Source organism: Cloeon dipterum, chromosome 3 (assembly GCF_949628265.1).
Source record: "Cloeon dipterum chromosome 3, ieCloDipt1.1, whole genome shotgun sequence".
In the NCBI taxonomy this organism is placed as follows: domain Eukaryota; kingdom Metazoa; phylum Arthropoda; class Insecta; order Ephemeroptera; family Baetidae; genus Cloeon; species Cloeon dipterum.
The window spans coordinates 27784615-27799146 of record NC_088788.1 but is presented as its reverse complement, the minus strand read 5'-3'; the positions used below and the strand labels follow the sequence as shown (position 1 = coordinate 27799146).

The following is a 14532-nucleotide window of genomic DNA, read 5'->3' as shown; positions in this document are numbered from 1 at the left end:
ACAAAATGAGTTGCCTTCTACTCTACTGTATTTGGAATGATTTCATTTGAGTGGTTCAATTTCAAATATCTTTGTTGAACAACAAATGTTTAATTTTCAAGGGAGTAGATTATTACAGCTACAACCCAACCTGTATTTCATTTTATTATAATCCTTTTTCTTTGCTATTTTTATAAATCATGATTAAAATCGTTCATTCAACATCGAATACTTTTTTACCTTTTTTAGCGAATTCATACTTTTAATTGCTTTGGGATTTAGGTGATTTGATGACATTATTATAAGCTCGTATAAAAGTACGAGAAGTACTAACAAACAAAGTACGAGCAATAATTTAGGTATTCTGGTATTCTAAAGAGATATTAAATAATGGTTGTACAATAGAATGATTCTCCTAAGGGTAGAGAGGAATAGGATTCGAATATACTTTCACCCTCAGTATAATTCTTATATTATCAGCCCAGGTAACGAGGTATGTAACAGGAATTTAGATCCATTGTCGGATCCTATAATCTCTTCGACCCTTAGATTCCCCAGTTGAACGGCGATTCATGGATGGCAATCCATTTTGTCAAGCATGCATTATTTGTTGCATAGAAAAATAAAATGTACCATGCAGCCGTGTTCAATGCATCAAAAGGGAGGTGTGCAGCTTCGCGCACCTTCTTCTTTTTTTATTATCCTTTCCTGTGCCGCGCGGCGCGCGTTTACTGCACTCGCACGTAAGCACGCATGAAAATCAAGCTACCCGGGTAGCCGTGACGTCGCACCAAATCGCGAGCGACGCGCATGCGCCCTGGTGGCGATTGGCAAAAAAAGAAGCTGCTGCGGCGAAAGAGTCGTCTCCCGATTTCGGTGATGATTCCTGTCGCCAAGTCGGCATAAATTCGGCCGCTTTTTGCATTTTACGACTGCTAAACCCACACTAAGATCCGGCATTACAGACAGGATGGCGTCTGACGACCCCGAGGAAGACACTTACGCCGGTAAGTCGACCACCGCATGCACCGCGGCCGCCTCATTTGATTAATTACCGATCGGCCCAAACATTCGACGCCGAACCGCGCGGTCGGCCGTCGCTGGCCTCTTCGGCCACTGGAGCTGGGCCCTGGGGACCCGGCAACCCTCCCAGCAACTTTGCCGACGGACTAAAAGGGCGCGGGGGTGGCTGAAGCGGCCGATTGACGGGTGATTAGGAGTTTTTGTGACAGCGCGGGCTGCTGCCTCGACTCCCGCGACCCCTCCACAAAATGGAGGCCATCAAACAAAGGCATCGACGTGCCAAAGCCGACGCCGAAATTCGCCACCACCGTCGGCAAGGCACGGCCATAGCCCAGCATCCCCGCTTCGGTCGGGATCGAAATTCGGCTTTTGTTGTACAACTGACGTTGCTTTTCTCGTCGCCGGCCCTGCTTTATAGACGGCCCTGGCGTGTTTTTCACATGGTCGACAGTGCCGAATTTCGGCACAGCACGCGTAATGCCATTTCCGGCCGACTCGAGCTCCGTTTCATGTCTCGAAAACGGAGTATCGTTCGAATTACGCGTTTTTCTTAGCATTTTTATTCTTTTGGAAAAATTGGCGAGAAAAATAATGACTTTGCGAGGTCTTTGACCTGTGGTAACCTCGCTGCGAAATGCACTCGGCCGTTTAATTAAGGACAAGTGAAAAAGTTGAGCATCTCGCTTTGTTTAGTTTGCAGCAATGCTGGTACAGTAAACTTAAATCGCGGTGTTTTGTTCAATTCCTTAAAATAAATGCTGAAATATGAACAGTTTTCTTAAAATGTAATATAACAGAAAATCAATAATAATCTATTTCTTGGTTCCATTTTTACAATTTGGTATTATTTCCTGTATAAAAATTTAAAATAATTATTTGAAAAACGGAAATCAAGAAGTTGATTTAAGTGTTACCCAAGTGTGTAGTAATCACAGTGTCTGCAATGGTGAAGCAATCAATAAAATAATGACACAATAACGAACTCCCGTTGATAAAGTTATTCTAATTTTTTTACTCTTAAACCACTTGACAATATAATGTTTCAACAAATTTTCCCTAGCATATTTATTTTTTTTTAAATTTTTACCATCTCGTAACAACTTATTTAAATAAAATACTGCTTCAGGAGAGGAGGAAGAAGAAGTTGAAGGCGGTGATGAAGAAGCCGCTGGTGAAGAGGAAAAGGACTCGGAGGGTGGTGCTCAGGCTGGCCAGCAGGAAGACGATGACTATGAGCCTGGGGATTCTAAAAAACGCAAAAAGGGCAAAAAGCGGAAAGCCAGAGGCGAGGAGAAAAAGGGCAAAAAGAAGAAGAAGAAGAAGAAGAACGATTCTGAAGAGAGTGAGAACGCTGAAGAAGAAGCTGGTGACTCTGACTATGGCAGCAAGAAAGGCCGTAGGTCCAGAGGCCAGAAAAGCTCCACTCCAGCGGCTAGTGCATCTGCCAGCACTCCAGCTGCAGAAGCTTCCTCAGGTAACGTGATATTTTTTTTATGTTTTATCAATGCAGGAATAAATAAATTTTTCGTAGGTGAAATGCCCAGTATTGAAGAGGTTTGCAAGACTTTCACCTTGACAGATGTCGATATTGACTACACTGACGAGGAACTTGCCAATTTGGTCACATACAAGCAATACATGGCTCACATAAGGCCATTACTTACTAAGGAAAATCCTAAGGTGTGTTTGTGTTGAAATATTCACTGTGTAGGTGTATAACAAAGGACTACATGCTACAGCTGGACATTTTCATGTTTGACTTATTTAAACTATCAAATCTAAATTGATTGTAATATATTTATCTGGTCTCCATATTTTACATTGCAGTGGTTATTGACTTGAATGACTATGTTTCAGGTTGCCGTGTCAAAGATCATGATGTTGGTTGCTGCAAAATGGAGGAAGTTTTCAGCCGAAAATCCCCACATGCAACCTGAAACGCCCGCAGAGGCTGAATATACACCTAAGCCAAGCAGGTCTCGTAGCTCAGCAGCGCCCACTCCCCAAGAGGAGGAGGAAGATTTGGATGAGGAAGATGATGACCGCAGCAAGAAAAAACGAGGGCGGAAGAAGGGTGGAAAGAAAAGCGCTGGCAAAGTTCCAACGTTGAAAATCAAGCTTGGCAAGCGCAAGAGAGGCAGTTCTGACGAAGACAAGAGCGCCAGCGACCGCGATTCTGACGCAGAGTTTGAGCAAATGCTGCAGGAAGCTGAAGAGGCGTCTAAGCCCGAAGAAGCTGAACCTGAACCTGTAGAGCAACCTGTGAAGCGCAAGGCCAAGACTAAGATAGGTAATAAGACCAAGAAGAAGAAGAAAACTAAAACCACCTGCAAGTTCCCACTGGGCGAAGGAGAGGAAGGATTTGAAGTGACCGATCACCAGGATTATTGCGAGGTTTGTCAACAAGGTGGAGAGATCATCCTCTGCGACACCTGTCCTAGGGCTTACCATTTGGTTTGCTTGGAGCCTGAGTTGGAGGAAGCTCCAGAAGGCAAGTGGTCTTGTCCTCACTGCGAAGGCGAGGGCGTCCAAGAGCAGGAGGAGGATGAGCACATGGAGTTCTGTCGAGTCTGTAAGGATGGTGGCGAGCTGCTGTGCTGCGACTCCTGTCCCTCCGCTTACCACACATTCTGTCTGAATCCACCTCTGCAAGAAATCCCAGATGGCGATTGGAAGTGCCCACGTTGCTCTGCCGAGCCTCTAGAGGGCAAGGTAAGCAAAATCCTCACCTGGCGTTGGGTGGAGAAGGATGGAGATGAGAAGAAGGACGAAGATCAGCTAGCCATGTCAAAGAAGAAGATACACAAGCGGCAGAGGGAGTTCTTTGTCAAGTGGGCCGACAAATCGTACTGGCATTGCTCTTGGATCACAGAGCTTCAGATGGACGTGTTCCATCCAGCTATGTACCGCTGCTACTGCCGCAAGTACGACATGGATGAGCCCCCCAAGCTGGATGAGTCCATTGATGAGATGGACACTAGAATGAGGAGACTCAAAGAGGCTGGCGTCGACGACGCCTCTTTTGAAGATAGGTTCTACAAGTATGGTGTAAAGCCTGAGTGGCTCATCGTGCACAGAACCATCAATCACAAGTCCTTGAGGGATGGTACTTACATGTATTTGGTCAAATGGAGGGATCTTGGCTATGATCAGACTACTTGGGAATTTGATGATGGCACAATTCATGGATTGCACACAGCTGTTGAGTACTACCAGGTTAGAAAAAATTATTTTTCTTTTACGTTTTAGGTATCATTCACAGACAAACTGATAGCGTTTTGGAGTGTGTCAAACGTTTTTCATTTAATCGTGTAATATCAATAGGGCTGCTGATAAGAATGTCTCATTGTGTTGCAGGACCTCCGTGCCTCACTGAACGCAGATGGTACCAGCAGCAAAAAGGGCAAGAAGGGCAAGGGCAAGAAGTCCAAGACCAGGGAACTGCAGGAGGATGAGGAACGGATTCCCAGGCGCTATACACCTCCTCCAGATAGGCCGACCACCAATCTGAGCAAGAAATATGAACGCCAACCAGATTTTATTGACCAGACTAACATGGCTCTCCACCCCTACCAGTTGGAAGGTCTCAACTGGTTGCGTTACAGTTGGGGCCAGGGCATCAACACGATATTAGCTGACGAAATGGGTTTAGGAAAAACAATCCAAACCATCGTATTCTTGTATTCACTGTTCAAAGAGGGACATTGTAAGGGACCTTTCCTGGTCAGCGCCCCTCTGTCCACCATCATTAACTGGGAGAGAGAGTTTGAAACGTGGGCGCCAGACCTCTATGTGGTCACCTATGTAGGCGACAAGGACTCTCGAATGGTCATCAGAGAGCATGAGTTGTCCTTTGATGAGAATGCTGTCCGAGGAGGTACCAGGGTGTCGAAGATGCGGTCCAACAATGTCAAATTCCATGTTCTGCTTACAAGTTATGAATTGGTATGCATAGACGCTGCATGCTTAGGCTCAATCGACTGGGCTTGTTTGGTGGTTGACGAGGCGCACAGACTGAAAAACAACCAGTCCAAGTTCTTCCGACTGCTCAACGGCTACAGAATCCAATACAAGCTGTTGCTGACTGGCACTCCGCTGCAGAACAACCTCGAGGAGTTGTTCCATCTGCTCAACTTTTTGGAGAAAGACAAGTTCAACGATCTGTCGGAGTTCCAGAATGAGTTTGCGGACATTTCTAAGGAGGAGCAAGTGCAAAAGCTGCACGACATGTTGGGTCCACACATGCTGCGTCGTTTGAAAGCTGACGTGCTCAAGGTGCGTAATAATATTTCCTAAAATCCTTAAAAAAATCCAGTGAAAATCTTAGTTTAGATTATTACAAAAGGATTTTTAAATAGTCCTATAATGGTTATGTTCAAAGTAATAATGTGTTAACTAAACGCTATTTAGATCAAAATTTTGCCTTTGAATTATTAGCTTGAGATACTAACAAGTCGAAATATGTGTTACAGAATATGCCAACAAAATCTGAGTTCATTGTCCGTGTTGAACTGTCTCCAATGCAGAAGAAATACTACAAATATATTCTAACCAGAAACTACGAGGCTCTCAATGCCAAGGGTGGTGGTCAGCAGGTATCTCTGCTCAACATCATGATGGATCTGAAGAAGTGCTGCAACCACCCGTACCTCTTCCCTGCCGCCTCCATGGAAGCCCCTGTGGCCATTAACGGAACCTATGAGCTCCAGGCGTTGACCAAAGCGTCTGGGAAGCTCGTTCTTCTTGCGAAAATGTTACACATGCTGAAAGATACTGGGCACAGAGTGTTGATCTTCTCCCAGATGACGAAAATGTTGGACATCCTTGAGGACTATCTAGAAGGTGAAGGCTACAAGTACGAGCGCATTGATGGCAGCATCACCGGCACAATGCGACAGGAAGCCATTGACAGATTCAACGCTCCTGGAGCCCAGCAGTTTGTTTTCCTGCTTTCCACCCGCTCTGGTGGTCTTGGTATCAACTTGGCAACTGCCGACACTGTCATCATCTACGACTCTGACTGGAACCCTCACAATGACATCCAGGCTTTCTCTCGAGCCCATCGTATTGGTCAGGCCAACAAGGTCATGATCTATCGATTTGTTACTCGCAACTCTGTGGAGGAGAGAGTCACTCAGGTGGCGAAGAGGAAAATGATGCTGACCCACTTGGTGGTGCGACCTGGTATGGGAGGAAAGAGCACCAACTTCACCAAACAGGAACTGGACGACATCCTTAGGTTTGGCACTGAGGAGCTGTTCAAGGAGGAGGAAGGTAAAGAGGATGAGGCTATTCATTATGACGACAAAGCCATCGCTGACCTGCTGGACCGAACCAAAGAGGGCATTGAGCAAAAGGAAAACTGGGCAAACGAGTATCTTTCATCTTTCAAGGTAGGTCAATCATACAATATTATTAGTTAATTTTTGGATTAATTTCGAAACATAATTATTTGCGCTAGAGTAATGCGAAGAATTTTGTATTCTAACTATTAACTAAAAGGTGGAACCATTCAGTATTGAAATTTATTATTATGATAGAAGTATTGCCGCTTGTTAATGAAATTAAAACACATCTTTAACTAGCATTGTTGTCTCAAAGAAATCATTTCATTGGGCTATAATATAAAGCACAAATTGTTTTTTAAAAATGAGTCTGTGGGTGCAAAAATACACATCACTAGCTAATGGCAATTGCATCTGGCCATTAAAATACTTACATTTTTTTGCTATATTTAGAGGGTTGCAAAATGCTATCTTTTGCAAATTATAGTAGTCATTAAAGTTTCTCGGCATGCATTACTAAAAATCATGAGTTTTATCATTGTTAGTTAAATTCTGAATATTTTTCAAATCATTTAATTTTAAATCTTAAACCTATATCAATCTGATTCAGGTGGCTAGCTATGTGACCAAGGAAGGTGACGATGAAGAAGAAGAAACGGCTACCGAAATTATCAAGCAAGAAGCTGAAAACACGGATCCAGCATATTGGGTCAAGCTATTGCGGCACCATTATGAGCAACAGCAGGAGGACTTGGCGCGCACCCTAGGAAAAGGCAAACGTGTCCGCAAACAGGTCAATTACAACGACGCTGCCGATGGGAGAGACGACACTACGTGGCAGGACAATTTATCGGACTACAATTCTGAGTTTTCTGCTCCATCTGATGATGACAAAGAGGATGATGACTTTGATGAGAAGGGTGACGGAAATGAAGCAGGAAGGAGAAGTGGCAGAAGAAGGGGAATGGAGCGCAGGGATGAGAAGGATAGGCCCTTGCCTCCCCTGCTCGCTCGTGTTGGAGGAAACATTGAGGTGAGTTAATATCTATTGATGACTGTCACTTTGCGATCAAGTGATGACCTCCTTACTCAATTGATAGAGCATTAATTTGTCACCCGAGACTTACTACTTGGAAGCATTTTTGTCTTGATTCTAATGCTGGTCAAGGCTCGGCACATTAACTTGCAAATTTCTGCAAGACTGGGAGATAATAGAATAATATTTCTGGAGCATTGAACTGTTATTAAAGGCCTCCCAGTACACTAGATCCATAGCTCATTAGATGTGTGGCTCCATGTGATTTACTTGTCACACTGATGTTTTTTAATACAAAACTGCGCAATCTATGTTGTTACTTAAAATCAGGTGTAATAATAGTAAATTGATGTTTCAGGTCCTTGGCTTCAATGCTCGACAGAGGAAAGCCTTCCTCAATGCGATCATGCGATATGGAATGCCACCACAGGATTCCTTCAATTCACAGTGGTGAGTCTTTAGATAGTAGCTTTCAAATTTTAAATTAATTAGATGCCTTAATATTAATGATGAAATCATTCTTATCTTAAAATTCTCTATGCTGAGTCAACTTTCTTGAACTCTCTTTCTGACGCATGTTTGTGCTTAAGATAAATTTTAAAACCCGCTTATTTCACGTTTTCTTAACTGAAAAACCCTCAACAGGTTGGTACGTGATTTACGTGGCAAGTCAGAGCGCAACTTCAAGTCGTACGTGTCTTTGTTCATGCGCCATTTGTGCGAGCCTGGCGCCGACAACGCCGAAACATTCGCTGATGGCGTTCCCAGGGAGGGGCTCAGCAGGCAGCATGTGCTCACTAGAATCGGCGTGATGTCGCTAATCAGGAAGAAAGTGCAGGAGTTTGAGCACATTAACGGGTATTACAGCATGCCTGAGATGGTGAAGCGGCCAGCAAAGCCAGAAAATCCTGAGGTGCAGAGCACAGCCACCAGTAACAGCGCCACGCCTGCGACGAGTGCAGCAGCCAGTCCAGCGCCTCCGAAGGAGGAGGAGAGCAAGGAAGCTGGCACCAAGGAAGGAGAGCCGGCTGAGAAGGAGGCGGAAAAGGAAAAGACTGAGGGAGGAGAGGAGGCTGCCCCCAAAGAGGAGGACGCGGCGGCCAAGGAGTCTGAGGTGAAGAAAGAGGAGCCTATGGAATTGGACGCATCGCCCAAGAAGGACAAGCCTGACGAGGAGATAAAAGAAGATAAAAAGGCTGAGGATGAAGTAAAGGCGGACGCAAAGGAAGATGAGGAGGCGAAGAAATCTGAGGAGGGTGACAAGCCTAAAGAAGAATCCAAGGATGAGACCAAAAAAGATGTAAGTGTTTTTTGTTAGTTTCGTTTGACTTGAAAAAACAATGATGATTTATCAGTCTGAATTTAATGTTGAAATGATACCATTACTCTTGAACTCTCTATCTGAGACATAATAGAACATAGCGTTAATTTTTACCATGAATCAATTATTAATTGAGCCAAAATTTGCACAGGAAAAGAAGGATGAGGAAACAAAGGAGGAGGAGAAGGAGAAGAAGGAAGAGAAACCTGAGGAGGATCTCAAAGTCGAGGAGGACAAGAGCAAACGCCGCTTTATGTTCAACATTGCCGATGGAGGCTTCACAGAGTTGCACACACTTTGGCAGAATGAAGAGAAAGCTGCAGTACCTGGCCGAGAGTACGAAATTTGGCACAGAAGGCACGATTACTGGCTTCTCGCTGGCATTGTGACCCACGGGTATGGCAGATGGCAGGACATCCAGAACGACATCAGATTCGCCATCATAAATGAGCCCTTCAAGATGGACGTCGGCAAGGGCAACTTCCTGGAAATCAAGAACAAGTTCCTCGCCCGCAGATTTAAGGTAAGTTCTTGCTTTAGAAGCCACGCAATAGTTTGCGACTTCAAATTTATTTATCACGGAATGTTTTGTTTTAGCTATTGGAACAGGCTTTGGTGATTGAGGAGCAATTAAGGCGTGCTGCCTATCTGAACCTGACTCAGGACCCCAACCACCCTGCAATGAGCCTCAACGCAAGATTTGCTGAGGTTGAGTGCTTGGCTGAGTCCCACCAGCATCTCTCCAAGGAGTCACTGGCTGGCAATAAACCTGCCAACGCCGTACTCCATAAGGTAAGAATTAGTAGTGCCTGCCGAAAAGTAGGAAATAAATATTAATTGCTTAAAGAAGTCACATATATAGTTTGCACAAGATAATTAGCTCATGTCTTGAACGTGCAACTTTCAGGTTTTAAATCAGCTGGAGGAGCTGTTGTCGGACATGAAGTCAGACGTGAGCCGCTTGCCGGCCACCTTGGCCCGTATTCCCCCTGTCGCCCAACGGCTGCAGATGTCAGAACGCTCCATCTTGTCGAGGCTTGCCTCTCCGGGAGGAGTGCCCAGCGGCAGCGGTGGCAGCAGCTCACAGTCAAGCGCAGCCGCGGCTGCAGCGGCAGTGGCCGCAGCCCAGGCGGCCGGCCTCCTTGGCCAGTTCCCACCAGGTTTCCCCACCGGGCAGTTGCCTGCTTCGTTTGGCGCCGCCAACTTTGCCAACTTCAGACCACAGTACTCTGTTCCTGGACAGCCTCAGTCTTCTTCTGGGGGCTACTCTGGTGAGTAGGCTGTTCTCTCAGAACGCTGTTTTTAATCATCTAATAAGAACAGATCATCGACCTGGCCGAAGTCAGTATAACTGAAGGGTTTGCTGCTTTATATCCTCAATTCATATTCTTAAGATATTTCTCTTTAAATTTAAAAAAGGATGACAACTTTACTGTTTTTAAGTGTCAGGCTCGATATTTCTTAAGTCAATAAATGTGAATCTGCACTTGAGGAAATGTTGTCTTTTTTGCGAAAGCGCTTTTTACCTTGAGACCGATTTGTTCATGTTGGATACGCATTTCTTGCTTCTGAATGACCTCCCCCATTTAAAAATTATTCACTAATTTATTCAAAAGTTTAAAAAATTTAAGAGCAATCGCCCCTTTTTTGTTCTGACTCTCCAGGTCCAGGCAGGGTTGCTATGTGTTTTTGGCATGTGACAACCCTAAATCTGTGTTTGTAGGCATTTTCAATTTTGGATGCTTTGCATGATTTATTGCTCTTACCATTTGAGGCTGAAGTGAGACATCTTTCAGGAAATTACCTCTTGAATTATGCCTACAACTGGTGAGACCGTTGCTTTTGTATATGTTTAGTTGCAGTGATGATGCTTTCAATATCTGAATGTTTTGTGTTGAGTTCACATCTTGAACTCTCTGTCTGAGCAACTAACCAACCGTGTGTTAAAAACGCGGATTTTCTAATTATTGATGCAGGCAAACATAAATGATTCGCAGGGACTTCTGGACGCTCTGACGAGGGCAGGGCCCGTGCCAGCGGTGGCGCTGACAAGAATCTGATACTTATCGATGACTGAGCGGCTTGAGCTCGTAATGCAACACACAAACACAGAACACACTCACACCTTCTTTCCTGTCGGCATTTTTGTCTGGTTCTCTACTCATCTTCCGTTGCATTAGTTTTGTAATTATTAATCTAATCCGCATCTTTGATTGAGACGTATTTGATTATTTATTTTTCGATCCGCGGAGCGCGTCTTTACTCTCGTTTTAGTGCAATAGGTTGTTTTGGCATTTTCGTCTCACATTAAGACCTGAGGGACAGACAGATTTTTTTTCAGAAGCACTTGAACCCCGACGGTGGCCGGTAGTTGTAATTATTTGCAAATTGTTTATCTTTTTTCTTTGCAAGACATTCCTCACGAGCAGCAAATTCTCAATGTCTAGCAAGCAAGTGTAAAAGCAAAACTTTCATGCAAGTTGACAAGGTAACCAACTTCAATCTTCATGTGTCACCGACCGCGCGAACAATGCAATGTTATCATGCAGTGTTTCAATTTGTGCGTTATTTTTTACTCTCGTTAAAGTTAATTTTAAGCCATGTCCCAAATTTAAAACAAGACACGAAAAATGAAGAAGTGAAGCAAACTTACTCTGCTCTGGATCTGTACGTATTTGATTGCTGCTGACCACTTATTCATCATTTAAGAAGAAATTGAAGAAACTTTGGCTCCTAATCAATTGGATGTACTTGTATTGATACAAATAGGCGGTTAATTATTATTCTCATGATGTAGTAATGTAAGTAAATAAATTTTTGAATCGTATGAACAGAGTTTTTCTATAAACTGGGTAATAAAATTTAAATGCATACGTCTGGTGAAAATTGAGGCACGCATCTGTGAAATTTTAAAGGCAAAATAAAGAAGGAGAACGTGATTTAATGTGTTTATTTTTCTGAACAACTGAAAGAGTAAAATCATACAAAAATAGTTTTTGCCCATTTTGTTTTCTATCGCAGACAATGATCCTAAGTTCCTGACTTAGTTAAGTTATGCATGAGATAGGAGATAGATCAAATGATGGTGGTTGCGCAATTTACTGATACCTGAGCGTTTGGTGCTCATCACAATATTTGTGACAATTTGGGTTGGCTGAGTTAAAATTGCAAGAAAATTGCGTACGCTGAGGGCCTCTCTGGGCGAAATTACAAGTTCGAACATGCACGTAACGCGACGGGCGTTTCGCCCGCCGCTTGTGCGTTGTGCGTCTGTCTGGCCTGGTGCTTATCGACCGGCACGAGACGCGAGGGGTGCTCCCTTTGGATCCTTCGGCGAGATGCTGGCTGCCGACGGGTGGAAATTCACGCATGCGTTGGACACGTGCCAGCCAGCCAGTGCCTTTGTTTATCGGCCATGTGATTCGCAGAATCACAATTTTCGCGTCCCTTCCCACTGTTTGGAAGGGTTATCTGTACTTCTGCCGGCCGTGGACCTAAGGTGAGACACCAGCAGAAGATGCGAATCTTCCCAGAGAAGGTAGATTCGCCACATTGGAACGGCGTTTCTGTTATACTTTTGGAAGAGTGGACTCTGGGGTTGTTGACTCCTAATATGCACCACGTGTGTGTTATATGGTGCCGATTTTTTACGTTTTGGACATAAGAGATGCCTTGAATCTTGAATGAAAACAAATTTTTCAGTTTAGGTTTATTTGCCTAATTTTAAATATTATTGCAGCAACCAAAATTACTGTTAAACATAAATTTTATTAATTCGCAAAACACTAAAATAAAGTAAAAACTGCTACTAAGTTGCTGGACATACGTACAAAATCGTTTAAACTAATGAAACATACCGGAAGTGGAAAAATTGTTATTATTTATAACTCGTAATTTTATGGAGTTCATAAAAAGAAAAATGACTTCTACCATCTCGGCTGATCAAAATTTTATGAAATGCATGCTCAAATTTCCCAACGCTATCGCATAGAATGACTTTATTTGATATCCTGCGGAAACGTAGAAATATTTAACTTTTAAGGTTAAAAAGTAATTTTACTGTCTTATCTGATTCAATCACTTCATTTATTGAAAAAGATTTGTTTAATTTTCCAGTTATTTCTCTCCCGAAATTTTCTGCTGGGAGCCTGGGAAGAAGAAAATTAGATTTGTGCGTGCTGGGCCGCCTGCGTCGCTGGTCCAGAGATCGCGCCAGCTCCAGCCTGGGTACAGCTAGATAGGGCTGCCGCGCGACATGCGGCTGCGGCCGATCCATTGGCGGCTCCAGCAGCCAATGGCGGCCGCATTTTGATTTGATACCAGAGGGCTGTTTGATATCGCGCGAGAGTCCAGCAGTTCTCCGCCGCTGCAGAATGTGCAGTGCGGGCCACGCCGCCGTCTGAATAACACTTCCCCCTGTCGCCGACCAGCAGCACTCGCCGAACAGGTAAGGTGACATTCGTAACACGAAGGGTGCAAAACCAAAACGCAACATGCCAGTGATAGCTTCAAATCTTGGGTCGAATTTTGTGTTTTAACACAAAATCAAACCATTCAAATTTTTCAGAATTTATGGCTATCTGAATTAGTAATAAACCGAATAGCAATATTTAACATATTTTTTCATTTTTCTCTAAAAACACCATACCATTATCATTTGGCATGTTTTTGTAGTTTACACGTTTTGTTTTTCAACAATTTTAAAAATACACCCGTGGTGAATCTTTCCCCGTGAATTGAAGAGGCAATGATGGGACTAATATATAGTGTCACATTTCTGATGTGATGAAAAGTGCGATGCTTCTAAATAAAACTGCGCTTGTCTCCTTTTAACATCGCGCTGGCACGCATTTTTAGGGTTCGGTATACTCAAGCCTGCTTATTCTGGGTTTATTAGTGAGCACCCAATGAGGAAAGGCTGACACGCACGTCTCTCTTCGTGCTGTGTCCGCTGGTTTGAAGAGAAGAATCCACTCTCTCATCGAATTCACTAAATACAAGACGCGTGTGCCTTAATTATAGCAACATCGGTGGCCATCAACAATGAATTGCTCGATTCGAGAGGAATGTGCCGCTTGAGGTGAATCACCGAGTTCAAAGAGCGATTTTAGCGGTCTTTTTGCCATATCTCGCTGCCAGCAAAGTACTTGAGTCGCCTGGGTTTTGCGGAAATGGGTCAAACGTTTGTTGTGGGTGGGTGCACGAGAGCTTTGTCGAAGCAAGGAATGCAGTTTTTTTGCCTGAGGTTAATTCGGATTCTTGGCAGATTCTTCAACCCTTTTTTAAACGGTGCACTGATAGAGATTTGCTGTATCTTTTTGAATCGCTTAATACTTGCTTGCTGCTAGTAAGCTTTGATCTTCATTTTTCACGCGATGAAATCATCACGCGATAAAAGATGAGAATAAACCACTAGTTTCAACCTTTGATATTAAAAAAAATCATATTTCTTATGTTCGTCTTTTGGTACAGTTAGCAGTAATTTAAGTTGATTTTGTGATCAATTGTCCCTGCGGTGCAATGAAATTAGTTTTTACCACCAGAAATAACACCATTGTATTCAATTTTATTACTCAAAGTTTTAAGTAGTTTTCAAATTAATGCAAAACAGTGAAAAATACGGCTTTAGGCAGCTACAAATTTCACGCACAAACAGCATTTTTTCTTGTACATTTTTTTCGATTGTATCTACACTAATTTGCACGTCTTTATAGAATACTGAATAATTATGACACAATCTTTTCTTGGTAGTGCATTTTCTTATCCTTGCCTATTTTAACTACTCCATTGACACACTGTATTCTTTGTGAAACTGCTTTATTAAAATAACATATCTGCAACCTGCAACGCCAAAATTAAATTTTTTTTCAAAATCTTCCGATTGTTAT

The 14532-nt window shown here is 43.4% G+C and overlaps 2 protein-coding genes across 3 annotated transcripts in view; both read left to right on the top strand.

The window, feature by feature from the left end:
* Positions 1-782: 782 nt before the first annotated feature.
* Positions 783-11471, top strand: Mi-2 (chromodomain-helicase-DNA-binding protein Mi-2 homolog). 2 transcript variants are annotated; one of them, XM_065485739.1, is made up of 13 exons: positions 783-986; positions 2129-2476; positions 2534-2682; positions 2860-4218; positions 4360-5277; positions 5475-6395; positions 6898-7320; positions 7682-7773; positions 7969-8623; positions 8796-9167; positions 9242-9436; positions 9552-9915; positions 10642-11471. In XM_065485739.1, the coding sequence occupies exons 1-13, from the start codon at positions 950-952 to the stop codon at positions 10719-10721; spliced, it is 5913 nt and encodes a 1970-aa protein (XP_065341811.1). In that variant the 5' UTR covers positions 783-949; the 3' UTR covers positions 10722-11471. The 2 variants fall into 2 exon arrangements, with proteins under 2 accessions (XP_065341811.1, XP_065341812.1); XM_065485740.1 differs by having other exon boundaries at positions 10621-11471.
* A 1333-nt stretch (positions 11472-12804) lies between these two features.
* Positions 12805-14532, top strand: part of HisT (Histamine transporter) — a 46538-nt gene continuing 44810 nt past the window's right edge. Inside the window, exon 1 of the mRNA XM_065485744.1 lies at positions 12805-13091. The gene's annotated coding sequence lies outside the window, so the exon portion shown is untranslated. The remainder of the gene's footprint in view (positions 13092-14532) is intronic.